At 38.0% G+C, this 26883-nt stretch overlaps 2 protein-coding genes across 2 annotated transcripts; one reads left to right on the top strand and one right to left on the bottom strand.

The window, feature by feature from the left end:
• Positions 1-3390: 3390 nt before the first annotated feature.
• On the bottom strand, positions 3391-7004 carry LOC144627934 (uncharacterized). The gene has a single exon (XM_078485957.1). It carries the CDS (start codon positions 6251-6253, stop codon positions 4544-4546), a length of 1710 nt encoding a protein of 569 aa, XP_078342083.1. The 5' UTR covers positions 6254-7004; the 3' UTR covers positions 3391-4543.
• A 1137-nt stretch (positions 7005-8141) lies between these two features.
• LOC144667299 (uncharacterized) lies at positions 8142-23097 on the top strand. The gene is made up of 12 exons (XM_078528691.1): positions 8142-8171; positions 8218-8250; positions 11498-11583; positions 12082-12154; positions 16137-16199; positions 17759-17790; positions 18091-18121; positions 18545-18646; positions 19604-19660; positions 20734-20765; positions 21680-21719; positions 22614-23097. Exons 1-12 carry the CDS (start codon positions 8142-8144, stop codon positions 22704-22706), a joined length of 672 nt encoding a protein of 223 aa, XP_078384817.1. The 3' UTR covers positions 22707-23097.
• Positions 23098-26883: the final 3786 nt, after the last annotated feature.

Raw genomic sequence — 26883 nt, 5'->3', positions numbered from 1 at the left:
TCCATTTTTCAAAGGTCGTTACCTGTTGGTCCGACTGGTCCCACTGTGGAAATGAAAAGCAACAAATGATCCGAGTTGATCCGGACGGACGTTTTTTCTTGTCCTTTTTGCTTTCCAGTTTGAAACTTAAAATGTACATTTGTACCCTGGGTGCCAGAGGTTTTTCTTGCGCGGTTTCCGGTGTCAGTCATGTCTTCATTGTGACCCGCGCGAAAAACCTCTGGAAAAGAGCGCTATTCCTTTGATAGCGCCGAACCAATGACAAGCTTGTTTATATCAGTTTAGTCCAGAATCTGGACTAGAAAGCTGATTGGCTTCTTATGGCCTCCCATGGGTCTTCTAATCTAACCAACGCTGTGATTGGTGTATAAATATAGCGAACACTGCGTGAAAGACGCCTGTGAAATGTCTTGAGGTTTTCGTAGTAAGTGCCGCCGAAATGGGGGATTCCGAGGATTTAGAGATTGCGAAAACGTTCGACAAAGATCTGTTGGAAGCTGCTTCGCGCTACCCGCAAAATAAACCGCCCGTTCTGCAGGCTAATGGTGTTGATAATCTAAGCGCCGAGCATTTAGATGGAATTTCAAATTTTATTCGCCGAAAGGATGTTTTGGCGATCTAGTCTCCTCGAGAGGGTGCCGGTTAGTGAACTCCGTCGACGAATCATGAGACTTTTTTATTCCTTTACCTGGCGAGCTGGAACAGCGCTTTGAACGCGTATTCTCAGTTTTAGCTTCTGCTTTCCAGCGGGCAAGATTTTCTTTGTAACACAATATTTCTATTCGTCGGTCGCACTTCTTATAAAGGACATGCAGCCCTACAGACAGATTGTGCATTTTCCGAAACAAGGCTGTAATACCCGTCATTGAACACAACACTAGCTTCACATAACCGACACGACAACGAAGACTTTGAATTAGGAACCTTTTTCACGCGGGAGTTGTTTTAACTCCAGCGAACGCCATCAACAAATACCGCCACTTGACACCTCGTAATATCTTCACGTGCCAGTGCATGTGATTACAGCGGGAGATGTTCACTGTGATTGGTTTAAATGTAATACGAGAAAAAAGATCAAAGTTCAACGAGAACGGTAAATCAAACCACTCTGCGCCAGAGGTTTTTTCTCGCGGCTTCGCCACTCGTGGCAACGGCCTTCGGCCGCCGAAGTATCCACTCGATCGTGGCAACGGCCTTCGGCCGTCGGCGCGGCCTTTGGCCGCCGAAGTATTCACCGCGCGCGAGAAAAAATCCTCTGGTACCCAGGGTAGTACATTTGGGGCCTTTTGGGAGAAATGCGACCACGTGGGTTCAGCCTAATGATCACTCCAAGTCCTACAGAATCAAATGAGTTCCCTCACATGGGGAACTCAAAAGGTGATTTTTGGCTCTTGTAATTTTAAATGCCAACTCCTAGGTTTAACATTATTTTCACTCCAGATCCACCAAAAAGTGCCAGTTTAAAACTTAAAATGTAAATTTGGAGCTTTTTGGGGGAAATGCGACCACTTGGAATCAGCCTAATGATCACTCCAGGGCGAACAAAATCAAATGAGTTCCCTCACATGAGGAACTCAAAATGAAGGCTTTCTGCCCATTTGATTCCAAACCCAAGTTTAGTTTTTTAGACAATTGGCACGAGTGCACTAAAATGTGAAAATAAAAAGTCCTTTACAGCGAATTTTTCATAAAATTGAGAACCAGTGTCAAATTAGATGGGATGTCAACAAACTAAATATGACTTCCAGAATTTTCTCTTGTGTAAATGCATTGCGGCAACTCGGCTGGATTAAGTTCAAGTAAGTTTAAGTTCGATTAAGCTGTGTTTTCCAAATTACAGAGTTGAATGAATTATCCATTAATGCGGAAAAAACTTCGACAGTGATAAACTTATCTACATTTGCAATATTTGTTTATCAGAGGAAAAGTTTTGAATTAAAACATATTATATAGGCTATAATTTATGCAAGAACTGACAACTTTGATAGCACAATGGCAACATATTGGCTTTCAAAAATTGTGAATAATTACGTCAACGGAAGCTGTTAAAAGCGTTTGAAAAACAAGGTTGGAAGGGATTACACCGGAAGCTGGGAAAGACTTACGAAACAAGCTACATAAACCCATTTATTTTTGCAAAATAAATATCTTTTAAATAGTGCCCCAAACTTAGACTTGTTTACAAATCGAGCTCACAGGAACGAAAAACGAACAACTTTTTAGCGGAAAGTCAACCTTAAACTCCTAGCTATAATCAAATAAGCAAATTAACTAGTAATTACATCAGACATGAGCAAGTTTTCAGAGGCAAAAATGAAAAACGAAAGGAATAAAAAGAAAAGAAAAACGCTTAAGTGTTGGCACGGCATTCAAGCTTTGTTCTCGGGGCGCCCTTCTATGACGTCAGAATGACGTATCTAGTCTAGGTCATGAGAAAATGGAATATATAAAATAAATAAATAATATAGTAGGTTTAATGGTCTCTAACTGTTCCCATATAAAACACCATAAGGGGACAAATCTTCATTTAATTAATTTCTAAATTTACATCTTTTAATTTTTTGATATGAATCTTTGCAGTTGTGGCTAAGGATTGCGAGTCTTTACAAAAAGATAAGACCTTGAAGAAATCAAACTGTACAGGCTACGAGATCGCAGTACATACTGTTTGGACTGAGCTTCAGTGTCTGGATAATTGCTTCCGTCATCCACACTGTTTAAAATACATTTTCTATGGAAAAGGAAGCCAGAACTGCAAGCTAGTGAATACAGGCGATATTGACAATATTACTGCTAAAAACTTGCTTAAGATAACTGGTGCATGTGCACCAGACAATGTTAAAGTAAGTATGTTACGCACACACTACAGAAGTAGTGTTTCTTAGGCTTCGAAACCCTTGATTTCTATATTTACACTAGCAAACATCTATTGTTAGCAAAAAATTAATGTCTTAATCTGGTACTGCTGAGGCGAGTCGTATAGAAAAGAAGCGATCGCAAGTTGAGATGAAAAAGTGAGGCAAGAGAAGGGAATAGGAGAGGAGAGGAGAGGAGAGGAGAGGAGAGGAGAGGAGAGGAGAGGAGAGGAGAGGAGAGGAGAGGAGAGGAGAGGAGAGGAGAGGAGAGGAGAGGAGAGGAGAGGAGAGGAGAAGAGAGGACTGGTGCATGTGCACCAGACAATGTTAAAGTAAATATGTTACGCACACACTAGATAAGTCAGGCTATGAGACCTTTCATTTGTATCTTTACTCTAGCAAACATCTATTGTTTTTTTTTTGTCTTTTTTTATTGATGCAAACAACACAAAGTCCAGCACGTTCACTTTATAATGTTCTTTGACATTGTAATATAAACAACTTTATGTATGATTGTATTACTAATTTTGTTTGATTAATATTGTATTGTTTGTTTTGCATTAAAAATTAAAAACGTCCCAAAAGACGTCGACGTTCATTTCAAAAACTTTAAAGATCAATGTACCAATTGGATAAAAGTTCAAAATCTTAGTACACAAGAATATACAGTCTATACATTATGTACGAGTATTAGGATGAAACTTAACCCCATTTGATTCTCTCTTAGTAAATACAAATGAAATCTAACAGATTTTTCCCTAAATGGTCAAAGCACAATGACCACCAACAAGTTACTCTAATGTAAGCCAATCTGTGATTATAAAGCTAAATGGGATATGATAGAGTTGAATGTGCTCAGAGACAAACCTACAAAGTATTCGTTAACTGTATCATCAGTCTACATTCTACAGTACAACATTCTTGTATTACAATTTTGCCATGAACAGTACTTCAGACCTAGTGATAGAGTGCACAATCCCTCTGATATTATTTACAGTTCCTGTACGTATAGCATAAGCTAAGAAGAACAACATTAAAAGTGCTAAGCGAAGCAATATTCCCTTTTTTAGCCTTGTAAACAATATTTTTACCTTTTTAGCGAATATTATGTCAACGAAACATTATGATTAACATACTTATATTTGAGCACTGAAATTTTCTAGTATCTAGTATTTTCAGCCGTAATTCATCCTCTTACAATGCCTTTATAGAGGGTCAGCATGGGGTTAACTGATAGCTGAGGATTGGTCAAAATGTTATCTGGCAGCTGAGAAATGACGCGTTTTTTAACTGATAGCTGAGATCTGAGACCTGAAAAATTTACTGATAGCTGAGAAAGGGGCTGAAATTTGAACTGATAACTGAGAAATCGCCACAAATTTAACTGATAACTAAAAATCAAGCACCCCCATTCAGACCCTCTTTATACCCTAAAAACACTGTCAGGCGATTTGCAACCATTTCAGACAATATTGAACAAAGAGATCAATAATAGCTTTTTGCATCTACATACCGATTTTCTGTCAAATCTGTGCATGTTTTTCGTTTATGTCAACAAGGTCTGTCTAATATTGAGCTACCTGTTATGCAAACTACTCTCCTGCTCTAATATAGTTCAAATTGCCTTTTTGTTCACTTTTTCTTTGCGAAAACAAATTTTTCCTAGTGATCACAAGGCGCTATGTTATTCACACGACAAGCACTTTGCTTTCTTTATGATTAACTTGAAAAACTGCAGCAACGTTTTCGTTAGTAGTCACTGTGATTCCTTGTAGAGAACTGGAAATAATACCATCGACATGGATTTGAGTGCTGCGGACAAACTCGCCATCTTTGGTGTATACTTGCACGTGTAGGCGGTCTATCCCTTTCTCTACATCAGCGACGACGATATGTTCACTTGTACGATGAAATGCGATTCTTGGAAAGGTGTAACAACGTTCGAGTTCGACCTCGTTAAGCAGGTCGCCTTTTTTACCAAATATTTTAAAGTGTCCACGGTCTTCATACTTGTTCACTACCATCACACGACCATCACAAGCAGCGGCGATATCTGATGTGTGCTTCAATGTATCCTCACCAATTCTATGATAAGTGCAAATACATCGTTCATCAGACTCGATCATATCAATCACATCACCTCCGAAAGTAGCTCTCCAAGCCATCCAAACCTTGTGGCTGTCGTCCATTGTCAGACCGATCCATCTCTTTCCGGACATTTCCTTCAAAGTAAACATGCGATGTACGCCAGCGATACAGTTAAATTCGTATACTTCATGCCAGCTTCTCCCAACTGGGTGATCTAATCTGACAAGTAAATAAAAGTTGTCGTTCGTGTCTGAGGCTACGTCAATAATTGTTTGTGTTTCATATGCTTTTGGGAGACTGAAATAATGCAAAAAATTCCCGCGACTGTCGAAGAACTTTACGTTCCCATCCCTACGTATACCATTTCCATGGTCTGCTACAATGAATTTTCCGCTGGAATTGGTAGCGATACCGACCGGCTCCTTCAGCTTGTCCTCCTCCTCGCCCCCCTGGCCAAATGACCATGGTGTGACGCAGCAGTGCTTCATACCCTGTTTACAAAGAACTTCAGTAAGTCTTCCGTCACGTAGTGGATCAACTTTTCCTTCTCCGGTATCAACAGCTGGCCACACCCAAAAAGGCTCGTCTTCACCAACTGCTTGCGTGACATCGTAGACGACGCGATTCGCTTGACAGACACTGGAGATTATCTTCCTGCGTTCTTCTTCACTAAACAAAGTCTTCACTTCCTGGATGCCTTTCTTGAGATGAACATCAAAACTATTCTGAACTTCTGACAGACAGTTAAGTTCTTTAATACACACCATACACGGTGCTACTCCGTCCGCAGGATTGTCTACTGTCTCTAGTATTGTTGCCATCACCCGATACTGCATAGCTAGAATGCGGTCTGTCGTACTAAGAGCTTCATTTTTAAAAGCCCTTGTTGCTTCCCTACGAGCGTCTTCGAATCTTTTCTTTGCATTGCAAAGCGCCCTCGTAGCTGATTCATCGAGGTCAGTAAGCTCCAAGTTTCGCAATCCTTCGGCGAGAGATAACGCTTCAGCACAAGCTGCTTGTGCCGTTTCCTCGCCACGGTGCTCGCTTCTGGTTCTTGCCTTGTCAAACACTACGTACAGCAGCTCGATCCCTTCTTCAAAGAAGCTGATACTTGCGAGCAAATCTTTCCTTAAAGGTCCATCCAACTTCGATTTAATGTCGTCTATTTCACGGACGATCAAGCCACGGAATTTTTGATCCGTGACATCACCATCTCTCAGCTTCTCTGCCGCCTTATCTCTTCCTTTATTCACAAGCAAGCCAATGGTGGCTTTGAATACGGCTGTTACAATCGAAGACATTATTCTCATTGAGTAAAAAGCTAACGAAGTCTTCAATTCAGATGCAAACAAAGTAAACAGATCCTACAGATTTAAATCTTTACAACATTTCAAGACAAATTCTTTAAGTTCTTGAGCTGTTCTCATATTTCTGATATTTCGGCTCTAAAGGCAAGTGAAGATTTTTTTAGATAAGTGACGTAATTGTCTGCAAGAGGGTGTAAAAATTAATTGGCAACTGGTAAATAACCATAGCCCACGCTGCGTCATGTGATCGCAGGTAACTTTGAAAGGCCGCTTTGTTTATGCGAGAAGAAGGATTAAAGGGGATTTTCGCTGAAAAGTGGTTTTGAAGGTGAATTAAGGAGTTCGGATATCAAATCAAACTTTTTAAAGACATTCAAGTGCTATTTACATCACAAGCAAGAAAAACAACGACGCAAACAACGTAACCAGATCCTACAAATCTTTTCTAAAATACAATTTCAAAACAAACCCTTAAAGTTCTTGACCCGTTCTTATATTTCGGCCCCAAAGGCACGTGAAGATCATTCTTGCAATAAATGACGTAATTGTCTGCAAGAGGTGGTAAACAACCATAGCCCGCGTTGCGTCATGTGATTGCAGATAACTTTGAAAGGCCGCTTTGCCTATATGAAAAGAAGTATTGGGGGAGATTTCCGCTGAAAAGTGGTTTTGGGGGGACTTTAGGCGTCCGGATTCGAATGAAATTATTTAAAGACATTCATTTTCATCACAAGCGAGTAAAAAATGTCCGCCAAAAAAGGGCAACGATCAAGCTTGTTTAGAGATCAAACAGGAATATGAATAAACCGACATCCGGCGTTATGTCACGCCATCACCGTGATACGATACAATGTGATTTTGTCGTTTTTTTAGTCTTTCTTTGCGTTCTTTATTTATCTTTTATCATATTGTATAGATATAACTGATAGATTTATAACTACTTTGTCTGTAATCACAGATAACATGATAATCCTAAAAAATTGATTCTGCAGAGCAATTTCGAGAACTGTTTTCCCGTGCACGAGACCGCGCCAAAACAAACCAATTTAGAGCAGTTTTTAATTGAGTGTCGAAAAACCATAACCAAAGTTACTACTTTGGCCAATCACAAACGGCACAGACAATCCGTGAACCAATCAAAACGCCAAGCAAATACATTAAACTGGCGCGAAGTACGGGAAAACATGCAAAGTGTGTTTGATTGGTTTATGTTTTACTTCTTGTTGGACGAGAATGTGGCGGGAGATTGTTTAACCAATCACTAAGCTTAGTTATGTGTTGCCTGCGTCGCAGACGTAATAAGGGTTTAGTTTCGTCTGCGGCACAGGCTAAGTAATGCGTAACCAAAGAAAATGCGAATTACTTTCGATACTCAAGTGACTTAGATTTGTGGATTTTCAACAGAAAGCGGCTGAATGTCCCATAACTAATTCATAGGACAAAGAATGCCTACTCATTCATACAATGTTTACTTATTCACATAACAAAGTAATTGGACTTTCAAAAACAATGAAACTGACCCACAGAATGTAATTTATAAAGGTATAGTATGTTGGAACTCTTAATGGAACCTAACATTTCAAAATGTTACGGTCTTACTCGCGGGTTTTTACTATATTGCGGACCATGTACACTTAGCTAAATCCAGTTCTCTGTGAGTCTGTTTGTTCTCGGCCATGCGATAGGGAGGCATTACAGCTCACGGTAAATGCGGATGGGATGGCAGCGCATGGCTCGTTAATTTTTTTTCTTGTATTTTTTCGGCCATTTATTCAAACTGTAAAACAATGCAGTAAGCTAGCGTGTATCTGAGCTCTGCCAGGAAAAGGGGAGAGAACCTGGGATCTAGGTTGACAATGATCGCGCGCAAATAGTTCCATGTTACGTCATAATGGCAAAAGCCATTAAGAAACCTTTAAAGGTGATCGTCGAATCGACGCTGAGAAATAATTCAAGTGTTGTTTGAGCTATTAAAAGTACGATGGATCAAAACGAACCAGGTTAGTAAAGAAAGAGTTTTTCGCATGATTAGATACTCTGGTTCCCCTGATCGCAAACGTGAACAGTTTATTTTATGAAATATTTTCACAAGGAGATAAGCGCGCTAAATTTTTACATATCGCAGGAAAGTTGAAAAGCGTTAATAGAGAAATTCGCTAAAGTAGAAGAAAGCTTTACAAACTAAAGCAAACTAAGTTTTAATTTCTTGGGATGGGGCAACCCACCACACCCAAAGCAATTCTCGCAAACATTTTTCCCACGGAAGCGGCGAGGGATCTTGGCAACTGGATGCTCTGCGTAGCAACGGAGGAAATGACGTATAATTAATTGCATGATTACTGTTAGTTCATTTTTTATTTTATTTTCTGCTTAGCTGTTGCTCTTCCCCTGTAATATATCAAGGCAAAAATAGTTGACCTTCTAATACACGTTTATCACAGTGAGATAGAGCGGTTTTCACTTGAGTGTCGAAAGTTAATTGCGTTTGCTTTGGTTTTGCATTGCTATGCTTAGTGATTGGCTTAAAAATCTCGCTTCATGCCGGCTACATGTATTTGCTTCGAGTTTTGATTGGTTCACTGGTTTGTCTGTGTCCTTTGTGATTGGCCGGAGTAATTACTTTGGTTTTGGTTTTACGACACTCAATTGAAAACTGCTCTATAGGAAAACGAAGTTTGTGAAAGTTTTTAACCTGTCATTTTTACTTTTGTTTTTGTTCGTGTACAGAAAAAAAGGAGAAAGTAGACGCTGAAAGAACAAGCGAACAGAGAGACGCAGAAATAAAAACCCAGGTATTAATTGATTTTAAAGTTCCCGGCTTTCGATCAAGCAGTTATAATGATGATTTTGCGTTCTTGCTCCGCACTGTTTTGGAAAAACTATAAAAGGAAAAATTCAAAGGTAAAAAGGAAAGAAAGTGGGAAATTAGAGTTTGGCTGGATAAATAACTTCCACGCTATCGGCGATAGTTTTTATGAAAGAAGCAGATAAAAGCGCAATAATAGACAAAAAAAGGCAGAAACCAAGGGCCAGATTCTTATAGCCCTTCTAAGCTAATATAAGATGGACGATCATGTACACCAAGAAAAAAAAACAGGATTCTGCACGCGAATCTGAGTCTAGAGTCCACATGGAACGACACGAGTTTACAAGAGGACCGGAGAGCACTTGATCGGCTATTGTTGGAACCAGGATGGCGGACTACGAAAATTCGACTAGCGGAGTACCTTGGGTACCAGAGGATTTTTTCCACCGACACCGGAAACCGCGCGAGAAAAACCTCTGGGATCCAGGGAACTAGCCGAGGAATTAGCCTGAAAATTCGTCGGCGTTTTGGAAAACGACAAACTTTTATTTTCCTGCTACATGAAGAATATGCTGTTGAGGCCCTTCTAATCTTGTCAGCTAAGCAGGCTGAGCTGACATTAATTTGCATGAACTAGCTAGTCTATGTTTTGTAAGTGCAACAGGCATCGGCGAGAATCAGAAGTGTTTTATGAGTGTTAACAAATTATGCTGGCAGAAAACGTGAGTTTGAAATTAAAGATTTTAACGGGTTACTGAGATCGTTCTTTTTCTAATTTTGTTTTCCAGGAGGCAAGCGCTGAGAAGGCCGATGATGTGTAAGTACATGTAGTTTCTTTTATTTCTCCCCCGGTCATGCATTTTTGTTGAACTATAATTTCACATATCTCAAAAGATGTCAGCCACATTTTCTGCCCCAAATCATCTCCTCTGCATGCATTGCGTGCCGGTTTGGCAGCAAGAGAGTGCAAAGCTGACATGGTAATCCCCTTCAGAATGAACCCAGTTTTTTCAAAAACCCTTTAGAAAAAGCCAACTTAATATTCCGAAGATCAACGAATGTCAACAGGGTTAGCCCCTCAGAAATGACTTTCAAAACCCTTTCAGAAAATCTCATCTTTGTGGGGTATGGTCAATGTAAAAATACATGGCCCTCAGCCGCCATTTTGATTTTCAACCTGTCCACTCCTTCCTAATTGAGCAGTCTATTGCGAGTGACTTAAAAAACAAAATGTTAAAATTATTATTTGCAAGGTTGAAGGTTGTGATTGTTCATAAATGATATTAATTTCAGGAATTCCAAGACATTGGAGGAGTTAAAAGCAGAAAACTTGAAACTGCAGGAAGTCATCGAAATGCAAAAAAAAGAAAATCAATGTAAGTAACTACCGGTATTTGCATTTAGCAATTGGATTATTTTAATTAAAATTACTCACAAATAATATTACAGTCAACGTGCTTGACGCATAAACACAGAACTTTAAACATTCAAAAAATATTTCATTCACTAATTTTGTTACTCGATTAAAAATGAAATGATTCTTTGAACCTTCAACTGAACAAATGTAAATCAAATTAAAAGTATTAAAAAACAAATATGTTAGTATTGAAAAAAAGACATCTGATATGTCACTTATTGATTTAAATACGGATATGCACTATCAGAAATTTCCCTAAACAAACATTGACAAGCCAGTATAAAAACTGTTTTTACACAAGCCACATACCATATAAATAGACAAAAACTCGCCCCTAGTTGTGACTCGAAACATTAATTCTCACAATAGCAAAAGGTAAATTCTCTGGTTAAATTGCATGTACATGTAGGTATAAGGCATTTTCAAGCAGATTATAGGAAAGTCGTGAATAGGAGCCAATAAGGAATTTATTCAAAGTTTGTTTTCAACATGTGCACTGGAAGGTTTTCCCACTTTTGAAATCATGCTAAATAAAACATTACTTATATAGATAACTAGATTCTTATTTTTTTTAGATTTTTAAGATTCAGAGAGCTTTTATTAGCTAAGATAAGATTTGTCTCTTTTGCCTCTTTGATCTTGATCTTGACCTATAGTGTGAGCCTTAAGAATCGAAAATTACACTAATCATAAATTGATCGTTTCCTTGCAATCATGAGCTGAATAAATGAAAATCAAACTCGTTAAAAAATATTCACCTTACGCCGACAAACGTTTATGCGTTAAGCATGTTGACTGTAACTCTATAAAAGCTATACTGTTCAAGAAAAAAAAAACATTTCTTTCGTTTATTTGCACTAAGGCAGTGGAAAATTACCTCTTTATGAATTAAGCCCTGAAAAGAATTGACAAAATCCTTGAATTATAAATGACAAATCTTAGATTGAAGCGGTTTACGCGGCTTTTGTAAACTAACTGAACTTGCATTTTTTTCCTTTTGCTGTGCTTGCATGTATAAAACTAGGAGTTAAGGGAGAAATCCTGGAAAGCCAAGGACGAGCTGGCAAAAGTTCAACAGGAGAAGAGATCTTCCAGAAAAGACTCCACCAGGTATTTTTCTTTGATATCCACACTCTGTTGAATGGCTTTAAAAAAGGTACCTAAACATAATTGCTGTCAGTATTTCCTTGGGAAAGCGCTTATATTACTCAAATAAGCGCCCCAAACCCCCCTTTACATCAGTGTCGTTCTCACATAAACACTACACAGTCCATGTGCAAATTTCCAACAAACGTACCCTAAAACAGCCTTGAAAATTACACAAATCACAAGCAATGCTATTCAGTGATGATTATTATTTACGCTCGCCAAATAAGTTTTCCATTTAATTTTTAAAAACGTGTAGTTTATATAATTATTAACGGCGCTCAAAGCTGCGCCACTACTTATCTCTCATTATATGTCACATGTTCCAACATGCTATGGATATAATTGGAATTTTTATTCTGCTGGATGGCAAAATGGGGAAAAAACTATTGGATATTACTTGATTGTAAATATTAAATCTATATTCAGCCTTAAGATTAAAAATGCTTTTATTTTGTTCAGCAACAAGGACAAGCAAGCTGCTCAAATAAAACAGCTGGAGAAAGTGTTGAGTAATGTAAAAGAAAAGAACAGTGTATGTATTATTACAGGTCCCTCGTTTAGTATTAATTTTTACATGCATAGACTCACCAGTAAACAGTTGTCATTCGAGGCTTTTGATATTCAGGGTTTAAGATTTTAATATGCCAATATAGTTTTCTAACATTGAAAAACAACAAAGGAGTAAAAATAAGGGAAAAAATAACCAAAGATGGTTGTCACTAATAATAGTCTGGGAGCAATGGTATTCCCGTGGGATTTTCGTGAAGATTTTTGCCGACTAGTTTAGAAGTGTTAAGGGGGACCTAAGGAACACGATAAGTGTTGTTGGCAAACTTGTAACCCGTGCAAAGGCCTTCAGAAGGGGAATTGAAAAACATCGCCTATTTGGCTTAGCATGAAAACGAGGCTGAATGATGAACTTCACAAAAATGTGGTATTTATTGGTATTTTAGAATAACTATAAGCAGTTTCGATAGACTGAGATGTCCAAAAGAATATCTTAACTGATATGGATAGTCTCGATCACGTGACCATGAAATCGAGGCGGCATTTTCTTGTGGTTCATTGAGCCTGGAACGGACCTGGAACCATAGTGCCTCCCGTCCCCTCGCCAAACTGTTTCCAAGATATGTCAATAGGAATCAATGAATATCCCGGCGTTGGGCAATTTAACGAAATTAAAAGGCTTTGTATGGTCTAGTGACGCTAGTAAAAACCGTCTTTTCAATATATGTAATATGTCTACAGACCCTCCCATTCCCCCTCTCAGATTGTAGCAAGTTTTGTGGATGCACTTTCTACGCATCGCTACAGTCGTCCATTCCTCCTCCCTATTTTTTCCATCCGTAACCGTCTGGTTGTGGTAACTTAGGACTGCATATTCTGTCGTTGTTAAAAGCGATGTTCTGGTATTGGGTACAGAGAATTGCTTCATAAAGTGCACCCTGCGTAGGTGGTAGCCTGTTCTTTTTGCACATCTACCACATGAGGTCTTTAACATCATGATTCGAGATGCTTGTTCTGAGCTAAAAAGTCTGGCAAACATACTGCTATATTATTATTGCTGTCTTCTATTCTGGATACAGAACAGCGTCGTACCAAGACATCCCAAAGCATTAATTACGTCCTTGTCTGTGTCTCTGAAGGCTTTTCAGCACGCAGGACTATCAGGAAAAAAACTTCCAGTTATGTTAGCCTGCAAATAAAGCCGCCTCTCATTCGCTTCCGCTACAGTAGCGGGAGTAAATGAGAGGCAGCTGTATTCGCAGGCAACACGTAGAGCTGCAATTTTAGCACTGCCAAGAGCGCTAGCAGTCGACCCAAGTTCAATTACATGGTGGTTCTGGCCAGTGCCAGTGACTATGAACAGACCTTGATACCGTCTGACCTATCAAGGTACTGCAGTTCTACCATAGCGTTAACAGCAGGGACTCGTAGTTGCAGTTAAGGCTCCGCGTCCACATTTATTATGTCATCTTCGATATTCTGAGTAGCCGTGTTCGTTTTCTGCTGCGATTCACCATCGTGCTTGTAAAGAATTATCATTAACGAGCTCTTTGCGGAACAATGGGGCATCATACCGTCGGGTGCAAACATAGATTTCGGGACCACAGTAGATTGCCCCGTCTGGCTCTTGCATACTATCATTAGTCGAGAAACTCGACCACTTTATCCTTGCAAGATACTTTGATACCTTTCCGCTGTCTTTCCAAGGAAGAAGTTTGCGTTTATTTGTTCTGGGACCAGCGGTTCACTATGTTCGAGTGAATTCTGTCTTTAGCAAAGATCTTACAAAGTGCCCTATCTCTCTCACTTTTATGGCAAAGATCACTCTTCATTGCTTCAGGCATAATCATGACCACTTTGGTTACTACAATTTTCAAGTTCTTTACTCTTTTCTTTAAACGGGGTAGCAAAGTTCCGCATTGTGGTCTACAACCAATCAATAACCTTGTCTTCGCGTTATGAAAAGCTGCATCACTGAAGACATCCCAGCCTTTTGCTTTGCCTTAGGAAAAACTTTGCTCTAGCACTTAGGTTTAGAGTGATCCCAGTAAGTCCTCCTGCAACCTTCATGCAACGGTTGATATGATCGAGAGTGGTATCCCATCCTATATCGGTTTCTTGTTCACTTCCCTATTGCCATGAAAAAATTTCTATAGACCTCAAGGCTTCTGTAAGTAATAACAACGGTTATTTTCTACCATTTATTTTCACCCGGTTTTCACTACGTAGACATAAAAGCAGTCTAGTTTTGAAAGACCAAAGAAACAAAAGTTCAATAAATGATTGATTTTCCTCTTTGTCCACATTCAGAGCCGAAAGACTCGCACTTCATTCTATTAGGACATTTTGCAAAATAATGGGCATCTTTGATCTCTTATAGTTCACACCCAATAGGTTTCTGTTGCTGCAGTTATTGTTAATTTGAAACTTAACATGTCGAGGTTTTAACAGTTTTAAACAATATACAAAAGTAATTAATATTTAAAATCTTAATTTGATATTGGAAGTAATCAGTTGTTTCAAAGCTTGCCATACAGGGCAGCTTTTTTTTTTAAAAAAAAAAAAACATAGCTCGTCCCTTCAGACCGGGCTTTTTTTGGACCTTCTTAGACCGAGGGAACCCCCCCCCCCCCCCCCCCCCCCCCACCACCACCACCACGTAGCTTATAGAATAACTTTCGGCAATCACAATAAAGCTAATAAGATGTATATATGTCCAAACATCTAACTTTTTGTATACGTCACGTGGGATGACTACGTCACACCACTTGCAATTACATCACAATGTCAAAACAGCCGCCATGTTGGATCCGCCATCTTGGATTTCAAAAATTTTCCTAAACGCAAGAAAATCACCCAAAAGTACTGCAAAGTACTTAAAATCAATAAAACTGTGCTTACGAACCGTAAAAAGGTAAAAATATTTGCATTAAAGTTAATTTTCATTAACAGAAACACGAAAATTACGAATTTGGAAAAACATGCCTGTCAAAATGCCGTTGCCATGGTGATGTCAAGTTCCTGAAACAACAATCTATCCTACGAAATTATCCTCGGATAAATTTTAGATAATCTCGCAAAGTTTGGCAGCGTTTGGTTGAACCCTGAAAAAGTTATAAGCGTTCAAAGTCAGCGCAGGCGTGAAAAGCCCCCTCCCCCCGGGTCTCAATAGGCCTAAGACCTGTGACCAGTGTAATCAGTGCAAACATAGTATTTTTATTTCACAATTTTAAGGGCTAGGAAAACTCGGTCCTAAAATACAAAAAACGGCAATATTTCAACCAATTTAGAGCTTGCGGGAAGCAATTTAGAACTTCAGCCTCGTTTTCATGCTGAGCCACACAGGGCACGTTTAAACGCCCCATAGAAACCGTCTGCACGGGTTACAAAAGTGCCAACAACATTTATCGGGTCCCTTAGGCCCTCCACAACACTTTTACACTGGTCGGCAAAAATCTTCACGAAATTCCCACGGAACTTTTTTTAGCGACATTTGCTCCTGGACTATAACGATTAAGACAAATTGTGAATGCTAAATGTGTTGCATGTGACCCAGGGGGTTGGGGGCACACTGTATATTTTTGCGTGGGGGTGTGCAGCTATTCCAGACCATGTTCAGCTGGTTTTTGCAACCCTTTACTAGACCAGACACCAAAAATGCCTACCCTATTTAGTCCTTCCTTTTTTCTTAAAACTTTATCACTATGAGTGTTTTAATGGAAACCATCTGTCAACAACGATGCCGCGATGATTTTATTTACGTTTAGGAAAGCCTCTTTCTCTTCTGAGTTTTTATTCCTATTCTGGACTTTATTTGTCATACCACCAATCAGTTTCCCTGCAAATGCTACACTTTCTAGACCAAAACTCTCTGATTTCTATCCCAGGCTAAACTGCTTGAAAACCATACCCTTCACAGCGGCACATACCTATATAGCTCATATATGGGAGTATCCCTCTCCCGGTCTGTGAATTAGCTCCTTTAACATAACTTTTGCTTTGTTTAGGAGCTACGTGACAAAGTATGGCAATTAAAAGACGATCTCTACCACAAAGAGACAGATTTGAAGGTAACCATACCAAAGGAATTTTTATTTATAACCTAATTTGTTATCATTATGCGATTAGAAAGTTCGGTTAAGGATCTGATGGTTGACCCTCAGTGATAAGTGAGCAGCTCTTAAATTTGACATGCTCACGGGCATAATTAAGCATAATTGGCTAGCAGTTTAGGTAACTGATAGTTAAACTACTTTAATTTATCATTAGTTATTATTTTGAAAATTTAATGTTATGCTCTGAACTGCTCTAACATAACTTTTTAAACTTTGCCAAAAGTTGTATCAAAATTACAAAATTTAAAATTACACATAAATTTCTATAGCTTACTCGCAGATAAATATATTGTATGTCCGAACATCTTTCTTTTGGTATACGTCACGTGGGATGGTGACGTCACATCACGTGACAATTACATCATGATGTCAAAACAGTCGCCATCTTGGATCCGTCATCTTGGATTTCAAAATTTTTCCAAAATGCCAGAAAACCACCCAAAATTACTACAAAGTACTCAAAATCAATAAAAATGTGCTTTAAAACCGTGAAAATGTAAAAATAAATCCGTTAAAGTTAATTTTTATTAACAGAAACACGCAAAATTACAAATTTGGGAAAACATGCCTGTCAAAATGTCGTTGCCATGGCGATGTCAAGTTCCTGACACATCATTCAACCCTACCATTTTATTGCCAGATAAATTTTAGGAAAACTCAGAAAGTTTGGCAGCGTTTGGTTGAATCTTAAAAAAGGTATAAGAGTTCAAAGTCACCGTGGGCCTCAAAAGCCCCTTCCCGGTCTGAATAGGGTTAAGGCGAGTGGAGATGCCGGGACCTTAAGTTAATCTGGATCAAGTAGTCCAGGTTAGTGCCTTGGCTGGGTTCACTGTTGTGTTTTTGGATAAGACACTTTACCCTCATGGTGCATTTCTCCCCCAAGGGGGGGGGGGGGGTAGAAATATTTCTTTCAGCTTTCGCCAAATCACTGCAAAACAGTGATGAGTGATCCTGGTGCTAGTTCCTGAAGGTACAGCGAATGAAACATAGCAAGGCTGAAAATACTAAGCCCTTATTCCGGATAAAATAATTGAGGGACGTAACAAGAGTTTGTCTAACTATACCAAACTACAGTCAATTTTCTCTAAAACAGACGCTGTAGGGACCGGTACCACCTGTCCGTTTTAGAGAGGTGCCTTAGAGAGGCAGAGACGAGACCAAACCTTTTTCTCATCTTTAAGAGGTGTCCGTCTTATAGAGGGGTCCGTTAAAAGAGAGTTGACCTTATGTAAAAGAAAAAAATACAGCTTTTGAAATGTTTAGGCGTTCCCCTTGGAGCTGCGCGGGGGCATGCCACATTGTGCAAGTTCAGTTATCGCCGTTTTTTGTTAACACGTTTCATGCTACAAAAACCGGGATAAGCTCCAGCCTGATGGGTCACTAGGCTCGACGCATACTTAACTGTAACTACCACCAATTCGCAATTGTGTTTGAAAACATTTTTTCCTATTTGATTCAAAGGACGGCATAACAATAAAATTATAACAATCTTCGATTTTTTACTTTTCTTGCAGAATGCCAAGAAAGAGAAAAAATCTCTTGGGAGGTACTACCAGTAACATCAATTTTAACTTATAATTTGGTCCTTTTGAATCTTAATTGCTTATTTAATAATGCACTAATGTTAGCACAAAAACATTTCAATTATTTTATCGTAAAGAGTTGTTGAGTCAACGGTGAAACGAGGATTGTTTGTTCAGGCTTTATTTTTGTGGTGATTGTTTTCCTTATCTTTGGACGTAATTGATTTTCCTCAGTGAAAGATGTTGTATGGAAGTGTCACTTGTTTACTAGTTTGGACATCCTGCATAGCGATTACTGATTTGCAGTTATCTTTATTTTACAGTCAACTCACGGATGTAAAATCCTGTCTGGAGGTATCATTAATTATTTATTCTTACTTTTAATTACAAAGTGCTGTACAGATCTAAATTGTGTCAGCAAATAGATACGGATAATTTTTTACCAAATTGGAGCAAGCGTACACACTGTTTATAGTGCTTCTAGCCACTTCATGCAACAAAACCCTGAATTACCCAAATTTGTATCACAATATCATAATGTCACTTGTCTATTACATCAATACACTTGCATGGTGATTTTTACAAAATTGGACCACTATTCGTAGTTTCCATGTCTTTAGGCTCTTTGGGTTTTAAAGTGAAACAAGTGAAAGTGTCCCTTTAACTTGTATTTTGTGATAAATTTTTGTCGAGTACACGTTCTTTAATCACTTCCATAAATCATTCTAAGCTGATTAGTCGCGTTCCGTGTTAACTGTTTGATTGCAATATTTTCAGAGTAAAAACCTTGCATGGGAAGCTGAGAGGGCAACGCTCAATGAACAAAACAGATTGTCCAAGGAGAAAGAACTACGTGCGCTGCATGAGCAAAATATCAAGGTGAATAATTAGTTTGATTCTTTTTTTCTTATCAAAAAAATTGAGATGGTTAATAATAGCACCGCTCTACGGCCTTATGCACCTACTGGCGCAAAGATACACTACGATGCTGAATAGCACCTCCTCTGACCTGTCAGATCTGTTGCATGGTTAGCTTCCAAGGCAAGACTGTCACTCTTTTTTTAAGATTTGGAAGCTGAGAAGTCAATGCTTATTGAACAAATCAGTTCGTCCAAGGAGACATTAAAAAGAGGTTTAAAGAACTTAGTTCTCTTCAAGAGCAAAATATCTAGGTAAACAATTAGTGTGATCATTTTCTCCTATCATCAACATTGAGGTGGTTAATAGCACCCCTCTATGGCCATATGCGCCTACTGGCTCGACGAGACATTATGATGGTGAATAGCAATTTGTTCAAGTTACATAATGTTAAGGGTGTGATGGCCTAATGGTTAACAGCCTAGAAAACAGACAAATAGGTTTAGATCTTAGCCCTGGCTGGGGTCATTCTGTTCTGTTCTTGGCCAAGAGGAGACATTAAAAAGAGGTTTAAAGAACTTAGTTCTCTTCAAGAGCAAAATATCTAGGTAAACAATTAGTGTGATCATTTTCTCCTATCATCAACATTGAGATGGTTAATAGCACCCCTCTATGGCCATATGCGCCTACTGGCTCGACGAGACATTATGATGGTGAATAGCAATTTGTTCAAGTTACATAATGTTAAGGGTGTGATGGCCTAATGGTTAACAGCCTAGAAAACAGACAAATAGGTTTAGATCTTAGCCCTGGCTGGGGTCATTCTGTTCTGTTCTTGGCCAAGACCAATATTTTCAAAGTGCCTCTTTTCATTAACGTATATAATTAAAAAGTGGTGAATTAAATGTTGCAGTGGTGGTGTACTCTAGGCCCTTAAATGGAAATTGCTCTTGTTTCTGTTCTTCGTTTCCTGATTAGGAGCAGGTTATTTCCAACTTAACAACACAAAATGAAGAACTGGCCTCCAATGTTCAAGTGAGTTTACTATGGCTTGAGAAATTAAAGGTACTTATTTTAACCTATCTTGACCGTTTCAAGCAAAAAAAATAGTGTAGTTCATAAAGTTACTGCAAGCCAGTTCTTCATTTTGTGTTCTCACGTTATTTCCAACTTGAAAACACAAAATGAAGAACTGGCCTCCAGTGTTCAATTGAGTTTACTCTAGCTTGAGAAATTAAAGGAACTTAGTTTAGCCAATCCTGACCGTTTCAAACAAAACAAAAAAGTAGTGAAGTTCATAAATTTACTGCAAGCAAATTTAATTTCTGCAGTGTTCTTCTCTTTTGGCAGCATTTCTTTCCAAAAGGTGTACTATAGTCTTATGCTTAAACACGAAAGGATGGTGTAGACTAATTTATTCCTGCTGTGATGGATTTTCTGGTTCATGTTGCTCAGGGGTGAAAAGGAAAAAAAAAGGATATTCGTAGTTTGAAAAGCCAATCAGCAGCGCACTCCAGAAACGCTGTCCCAAGTTTTAGTATATACCGTATTTTCTCGATTAAACGCAGGTACCTATTAACCCTTTCACTCCTAAACGCGCATTTTAGGCGCTATTCGGAGGTGCAATCATTGAACCTCTTGTGACGTCATCAATTAGCACGTCAGAGGAATTTCATGATAAGAATCTGATAGAGCTTGGATTGACCTTTCTTAAGTCCAAATTTTGGCTTATGCGCATGCACCAAAGTAAAATATTGTACATTTGTAAACGGAATCTTTATCAAAATGTTGCGTCCAAACTCCTGTGAAAAACGTGGAGATCGGAAATGAAGAGAAGAATTATAATGGTCTGCAGACAAAGCTGAGGCAAATGTTAAAATTGGAGTTGACTCATTTGATAATTATTTCATTTAATGACACATCAGTGAAAATTGTTTTGAGGCAAGTGAAATGTCAGGAAATTTTTTGGTTTTTAATGAGAAGAAATCCAGAGTCGATACACTGTGCTATACTTGATACTATCCTACAATGTAATGTTGATTTTTAATAAAAACATAAAAGCAAATTAAAGCTTACATTTAATATGAAATTTTTATTAATTCCATCAGATCGCTAACAGTGAAAACGAAGCCGTCAGAAGGTATGTTAATACTGTAGTATTAGCCAACTAAAGGGAAAAAGTCACGAGAAATCTTGTAGGTTTCAAGTCAGATCTTAGGCCACTTCCTTTCTACCAGTGTAAAATCGGACCACGTTCTAACAACTGTCAGGTCTTGTAAAGTACGTTTTAGCAAGGCCAGGAGACTATCAATAGATTTATAATTCATATCAAAACCTTCATGGAATTTTCAATTGGCATTCAATCTCCGTGATACTTACTGTTTTTCTTAAGCATTTATTGATTTTCACTTCTACCAACCGTTTATTAAACGCTTAATTTAATGACGATCGTGATGTAACCAGCTTTCTGTTTATTGTACACGACAAGGTGACGGTTCGAATTAACATACAAATGGAGGCTGTAGTAGAAGAACGTGTGTGGGGCAGCGACATAAAACGTTTGGCCTTTTTCAATTTCACAGCTTCGTGCTGTGTAGTATTTTGTGCTCCTGTTTTGTATCTTTATTAAAAAATAATAAATAATAATAATAAATGGTGTTTATAGTGGTCATGCACTTAGCTTCGAGATAGCTAGTTTACAGGCATTCCACTGAAACAGAGGAAACAAATATTTTTAAATGAACATAATAAGGTTAAAAATCCCATCTGGCAGGAGTCAGACCAGTTGGCTTTATACAAAGCGTGATCGAGGATTTGAACTCGGGACAACCAAGAAACAAATCCAGCTAGTGGCAAGGGCAGGTCTTGAACCGGGGACCTCCGGATTACAACACCAGCGCCCCACACCACTCGGCCACGCTTGCCTCCATTAAATTGTGGGACAAGTTGTTTTAATGTACAAACTTAATTGTTACACTGCAAACTCTTTGCCTCAAAATAGTGTCATAATTTTTTCACCACTCATTTCTAACTGTGTCTCCTTTTTCATGACAGTGAATTGGAAATTGCCGAGAATACAATAATTGAATTGAAGGTATGTGACTTGGTGTCTACACTATTCCTCACTTTATTTATTTTTTATTTTTAAATATCAAACACCTTTATTAATTTGCCACCTATTAAGTTGCCATCCCTTATTAACCTGTCAGTTGGCAGTTGGTTAAGTCCTAAAATTAATTTAAAACCCTATTATTAAAAAAAAAACCTACCCGACTATGGCCACCTTTAAGTTGTCCTGATGACCGTTTTCTATTGTGTTTTCTTCTATTTAGCAGCCACCCAAAATTTAATGTGCTCGGTTTCGTTTTGTTTTTGATCAGGGATGACAGATAAGAGTCCAAAACGTAATTACATGCTTAATCCATTGTTCATTTGAGAGTAGTATAGTATCAACCGTCTGGGCTGTTTTTGCGAGTGGATACATAACACTTGCATTAATGACATCATAGACTCATGAATAAAATATGGCGGATTTTATTAAACTGTGGGTGATGTGATGTTTTATCTTTACTTTTGTTGATATAACCAGTTTGACCGTTTCATTTTTTTTATCTTAGCCAAGTATAGCAAATTTGACAATCTTTATTTATATTCGAAATCACTGCGCCACTCAACAAAAAATTGAATACAACATCACTGGCAGTTTATTTATTCTAAGCTAGTTTATTCCAACTAGAATTAGTGAGATTCTCCTGTAAAAAGCCGGTCTTACCGGTGCCTATACTGCTTTTTAATTGAAATCCTTCTTTCTAAAACTTTGATTCCCAACAGCACTCACAAGCCAAACGCACATTTAAACATTTTAAGTGCTCTTAAATAACACTTTTAAGTGTTATTTAAGAGCACTTAAAAATATGAGGCAAACATGCCGTGAGAAATTTACCTGACTGTTTTCTAATACATTATTTTACTTCTTTTTTTTGTTTAGAATGCTTCCTTCCTGAAAGAAACCTTTAATGACATCTCCAAGTATTTCACTTTTACCAACCTGGCCTATACATTTTTAACTTTCCGCTACTAATTTACTTTTACTGTTATGACTTACTTCATATTACCTAAGCCGCCATTAATTGTACTATTACATGAACAGTCTTCACTCCAATTCTGATTTCCTTAAGAACTATATTGAACCTATACTTTTAACCTATACCTATACTTTACTTTTTTTAAGATCATGGGTAAACAAGACCAACTACTTTTTAAGAGAAAGGTTCAAGTTATTCTTATTATACAATTTGTTTTTATTCAGTTTAGATTCTTACATTCCGTGAATGAAATTTATTTTGGCGAACACAAGAGCTAATTATTTTAACTATATATTAAAGTTGGATCATCGACCATTATTTTTGTGTTAAATTAACTGTTGTAAGTGGTTTTCTATCTCTTCACCATGTTTCCTTAACAGTTTTAGAGATTTTGTGAGGAAATCCCTTACCCAGACTGCGAGCTCTACCCCAAGCACCTTGGAATCGCTAGTCTTAACCACAGCTCTAAGCAATCCCATGCCTAAATCCTTACACCATCACTTAAACTTTACTCTACCCTGAACCTTACGGTACTCCCATCTCTAGCTCTACCCCTACCCCTATTCCTCGTCTAGGACCCCTTACCCCACCCATACCCTGCCTTTAACCCTTGCCCTAACCCCCTAGGGTGTTAGGCAAGGACTCAAGGCCAGGGTCCCTTTTCCTTTCACTCTTTCGCTATCCCTAGGCTCTTACCCCTTGTCCTAATTCCCTAGGGTGTTAGGCAAGGAGGTAAAGCAAGGGTCCCCCATCCATTGGTATTTCTCCCTTTACCCATCCCTTTCGTTTAACCCCTTGTCCTAACCCCCTAGGGTGTTGGGCAAGGAGTGACGGCAAGGGTCCCCCATCCACTAGTATTTCTCCCTTTACCCATCCCTTGCTTTTAACCCCTTATCCTAACCCCCTAGGGTGTTAGGCAAGGAGTAAAGGCAAGGGCCCCTCATCCATTGGTATTTCTCCCTTTACCCATCCCTTGCTTTTAACCCCTTGTCCTAACCCCCTAGGGTGTTAGGCAAGGAGTAAAGGCAAGGGCCCCTCATCCATTGGTATTTCTCCCTTTACCCATCCCTTTCGTTTAACCCCTTGTCCTAACCCCCTAGGGTGTTAGGCAAGGAGTAAAGGCAAGGGCCCCTCATCCATTGGTATTTCTCCCTTTACCCATCCCTTGCTTTTAACCCCTTGTCCTAACCCCCTAGGGTGTTAGGCAAGGAGTTAAGTCAAGGGTCCCTCATTCCATTTCTTCCCTCTTTCCCTTTTCACAAGGCTCTTGTCCTTTCCCTACCCCCCTAGGGTGTTGGTAAAGGGGTTAAGGCCAGCGTTCCCTGACTCCCTTGGGTGAAGGCGTGGAGTAGGGATAGGGCTTAGAGTTGGGATGGGGGGCACAGTTAGGTTTAGTGTAGTGTGAAGTTTAGGGGTTTGTGTTAGGATTTGGGTTATGGGATAGCTTAGGGCTGTAGTTGGGGTTAGAGGTTCTGAGGTTCTTAGGTCAGGGTTTGCAGTTTGAGTAAGGTTTTTTCTTGTCTTTTCCATCTCTTACACATGGAAGAGCAGATTAGTTTGGAATCGCTTTAATTGTTAGGAATCATGGTGCAAAAATAGAAACCCACAGATATGTATAAAATCTGTGAACAAATTCTGTGCTCTATCGTTTTGTTAATTTTTTCATCATACTTTTTATTTATTTCATTTCCTTTCATTTTTTTAAGTTGGTCTTGTTTAATCATACATTGATCATGATATTTTTTTAAAAGAAAAAATATACAAAAAAAGAAGAAGAAAAAGAAAAACCAAAGAATACAAAAACAAAAAATACGAAAACCACAAAAAAAGCTTAAAACATAAAAACCAAAAAAAAAAAAAAAAACAAGTGTAATTAAGCACAAGTGTAAATTTTGATGTACACTTGTGTTTAATTACACTTGTTTTTTACATTTGCATTTGTTGCTTAATTGCCTTCTTCAAGTCAATTTTATATTGTTTGGAGCTAAAGCTGTGTCAGGTGTTTTGTCATTCAGTTTGAAAACCAAAAAAACCCTAACCCTAACCATTCTAAAAAGCAAAGCAAAGAAGGCATGGTGACAAATGTAAATCCAATTTTATTATTAGGTGTTATAATACAAGAAAGATCTTCTTGTAAATATTCGTGGCATTTTTGTGTTAACTTTTGCTTAAAGTTAGTATTGATCTGTTTGTAGAAAAAATCGATGTATTTTTAACAATTTAGAAAAATATCAAGTCACATAAAATGTGTAGTACCGTATCATTGGAATGGAAAGAAATGATATCATTGTTATTTCATAGTGATAACAGGTTATTTGAGTTTTTGCATGGCCTTGAAACAATTAATGTATTTGCAAATGGTTGGTGTAACCATCTTTTCCAAAAAAAAATGATAGCTGGTCTTTTCATATTTAGGAAGGGTATTGAGTTGTGCTTTAACAGACCAAATAGCAGAAAAAATCTGTATATTAAGTTTTTTATTTTGAATAAGTTAGGTTACACACAATTTATAGTTACAAAACTTTTTAAAGTTAAGTATATTTAAATATGGATATAGTACGTGCTCTTTTACAGTTTTCTGAGAATGTAGACAGTTAAAGAACTGTAACGAACTATATGGAATGAAATTTGCAAAGTGTGACATATAGAATAAAATCTGTTATCTAAAATACAAGATGTAAAATCTTGTATTATTGTAAATCAATATTATAAATAGAGGGTCATAATCAACCTAATAAATTTGTAAGAAACAACCCCGCTTGTATTTTGTTATTATTATTAAAATGGTAGAAGTCTATAATAAAGTGAGTGCCAATCTTGCGTGACAAAACAATGTCACACCTTCTTCTTCATCAAACAAAATTCGTGTGGAAACATTCCATATGCGAACACCATTTTATGTTTTCCACCTTATATAGAGTGTTTTCATATGACTTCACAATGTAGAGAGGGTCATACAGGGGGGTTTCTGGCAAGATTCACGGGCGAAAAAATAACGAATCACGGATATTGAAATTTCATTCTCCCGAATAACTGAAATAAGTACTCTTTTATCCTGTTCTTACTCTGTAAAGAGTGTTTGAAGAAATTCGTCAACGAAGAATGAGCGAAGATCAGCAAGGGAAGCTCTCGGCTACTTGGTAGTTCCTGATGTCTAACGAGACGTTACGATAATTATACGGAGGTCACATTTGAAACCATTTGAGGTCTTGTGTTTCAAAATCACGCAGAATAAAGCAGTGGAATCACAAATATCGGTTATTAATTCAAGCTCTTCACGTGTCATGCAAAACCTTCCGGTCACGAAGAATAAATGTATTAAATTCACGTTTCACAGAAAATAAAATCAGCTAATCACACGTCACGAGAATACCCCTGTACGACCCTCTGTAGAGCAGTTTTTAGGACAGTGCGGTAAAACCAAAACCAATATCATACTGGCCAATCACAAACGACACAGACAATCCAGTAAATCAATAAAAACGCCAAACAAATACGTAAAACTGGCGCGAACCGCGGGAAAACCTGCAAAGTAGGAAATAATAATAATAATAATAATAATAATAATAATAATAATAATAATAATAATAATAATAATAATAATAATAATAAACCTTTATTTAACCACGATCTGTTTTAAAGCGAATACATGCTTGAGAGATCGTGTGTACGTGTGACTAACTACCTACCTAAGATAAATTAATATTACATTGTAATAAACTAAAATAAACGATATTATCTTTAAATAAGAATAAGATTTGGAGTTGTCTGGATCGACAAACTGCCAAAATTAAGTTTTTTAAATATGGGGTCCATTTTCGCTTTTTTGCAAAACTGCTTGTGGTTGGTAGCGTTATTAAAGTAGCATGACACACAATTACATAAGACTACACCTCTGTGCTGGATTGAGTTCTTTAAAAAGGACGTTGAAAGTCGTGGGACAACCGCTTTTTTGTGTCCTCTTAGGTTGTAGGGTCCGTGTCTCCACGTTACTAAATCTAAAATCGTTTTAGGAATCTTTTCGATTACAATATTTCATTGGTTTCATTGGTTTTGGTTTTACTTTTGATTGGACGAGAAAGTGGCGGGAGTTTGCCTAACCAATCACCAAGCGTAGTTGATGCGAAACCAATGCAAATGCGAATTACTTTCGATACTCAAGTGAAAACCAAT

The sequence above is a fragment of the Oculina patagonica genome, chromosome 10, assembly GCF_052425735.1.
Source record: "Oculina patagonica isolate OP01 chromosome 10, crgOcupat, whole genome shotgun sequence".
In the NCBI taxonomy this organism is placed as follows: domain Eukaryota; kingdom Metazoa; phylum Cnidaria; class Anthozoa; order Scleractinia; family Oculinidae; genus Oculina; species Oculina patagonica.
The sequence above is the reverse complement of the archived record's forward strand: the minus strand, read 5'-3'. Positions and strand labels throughout refer to the sequence as shown.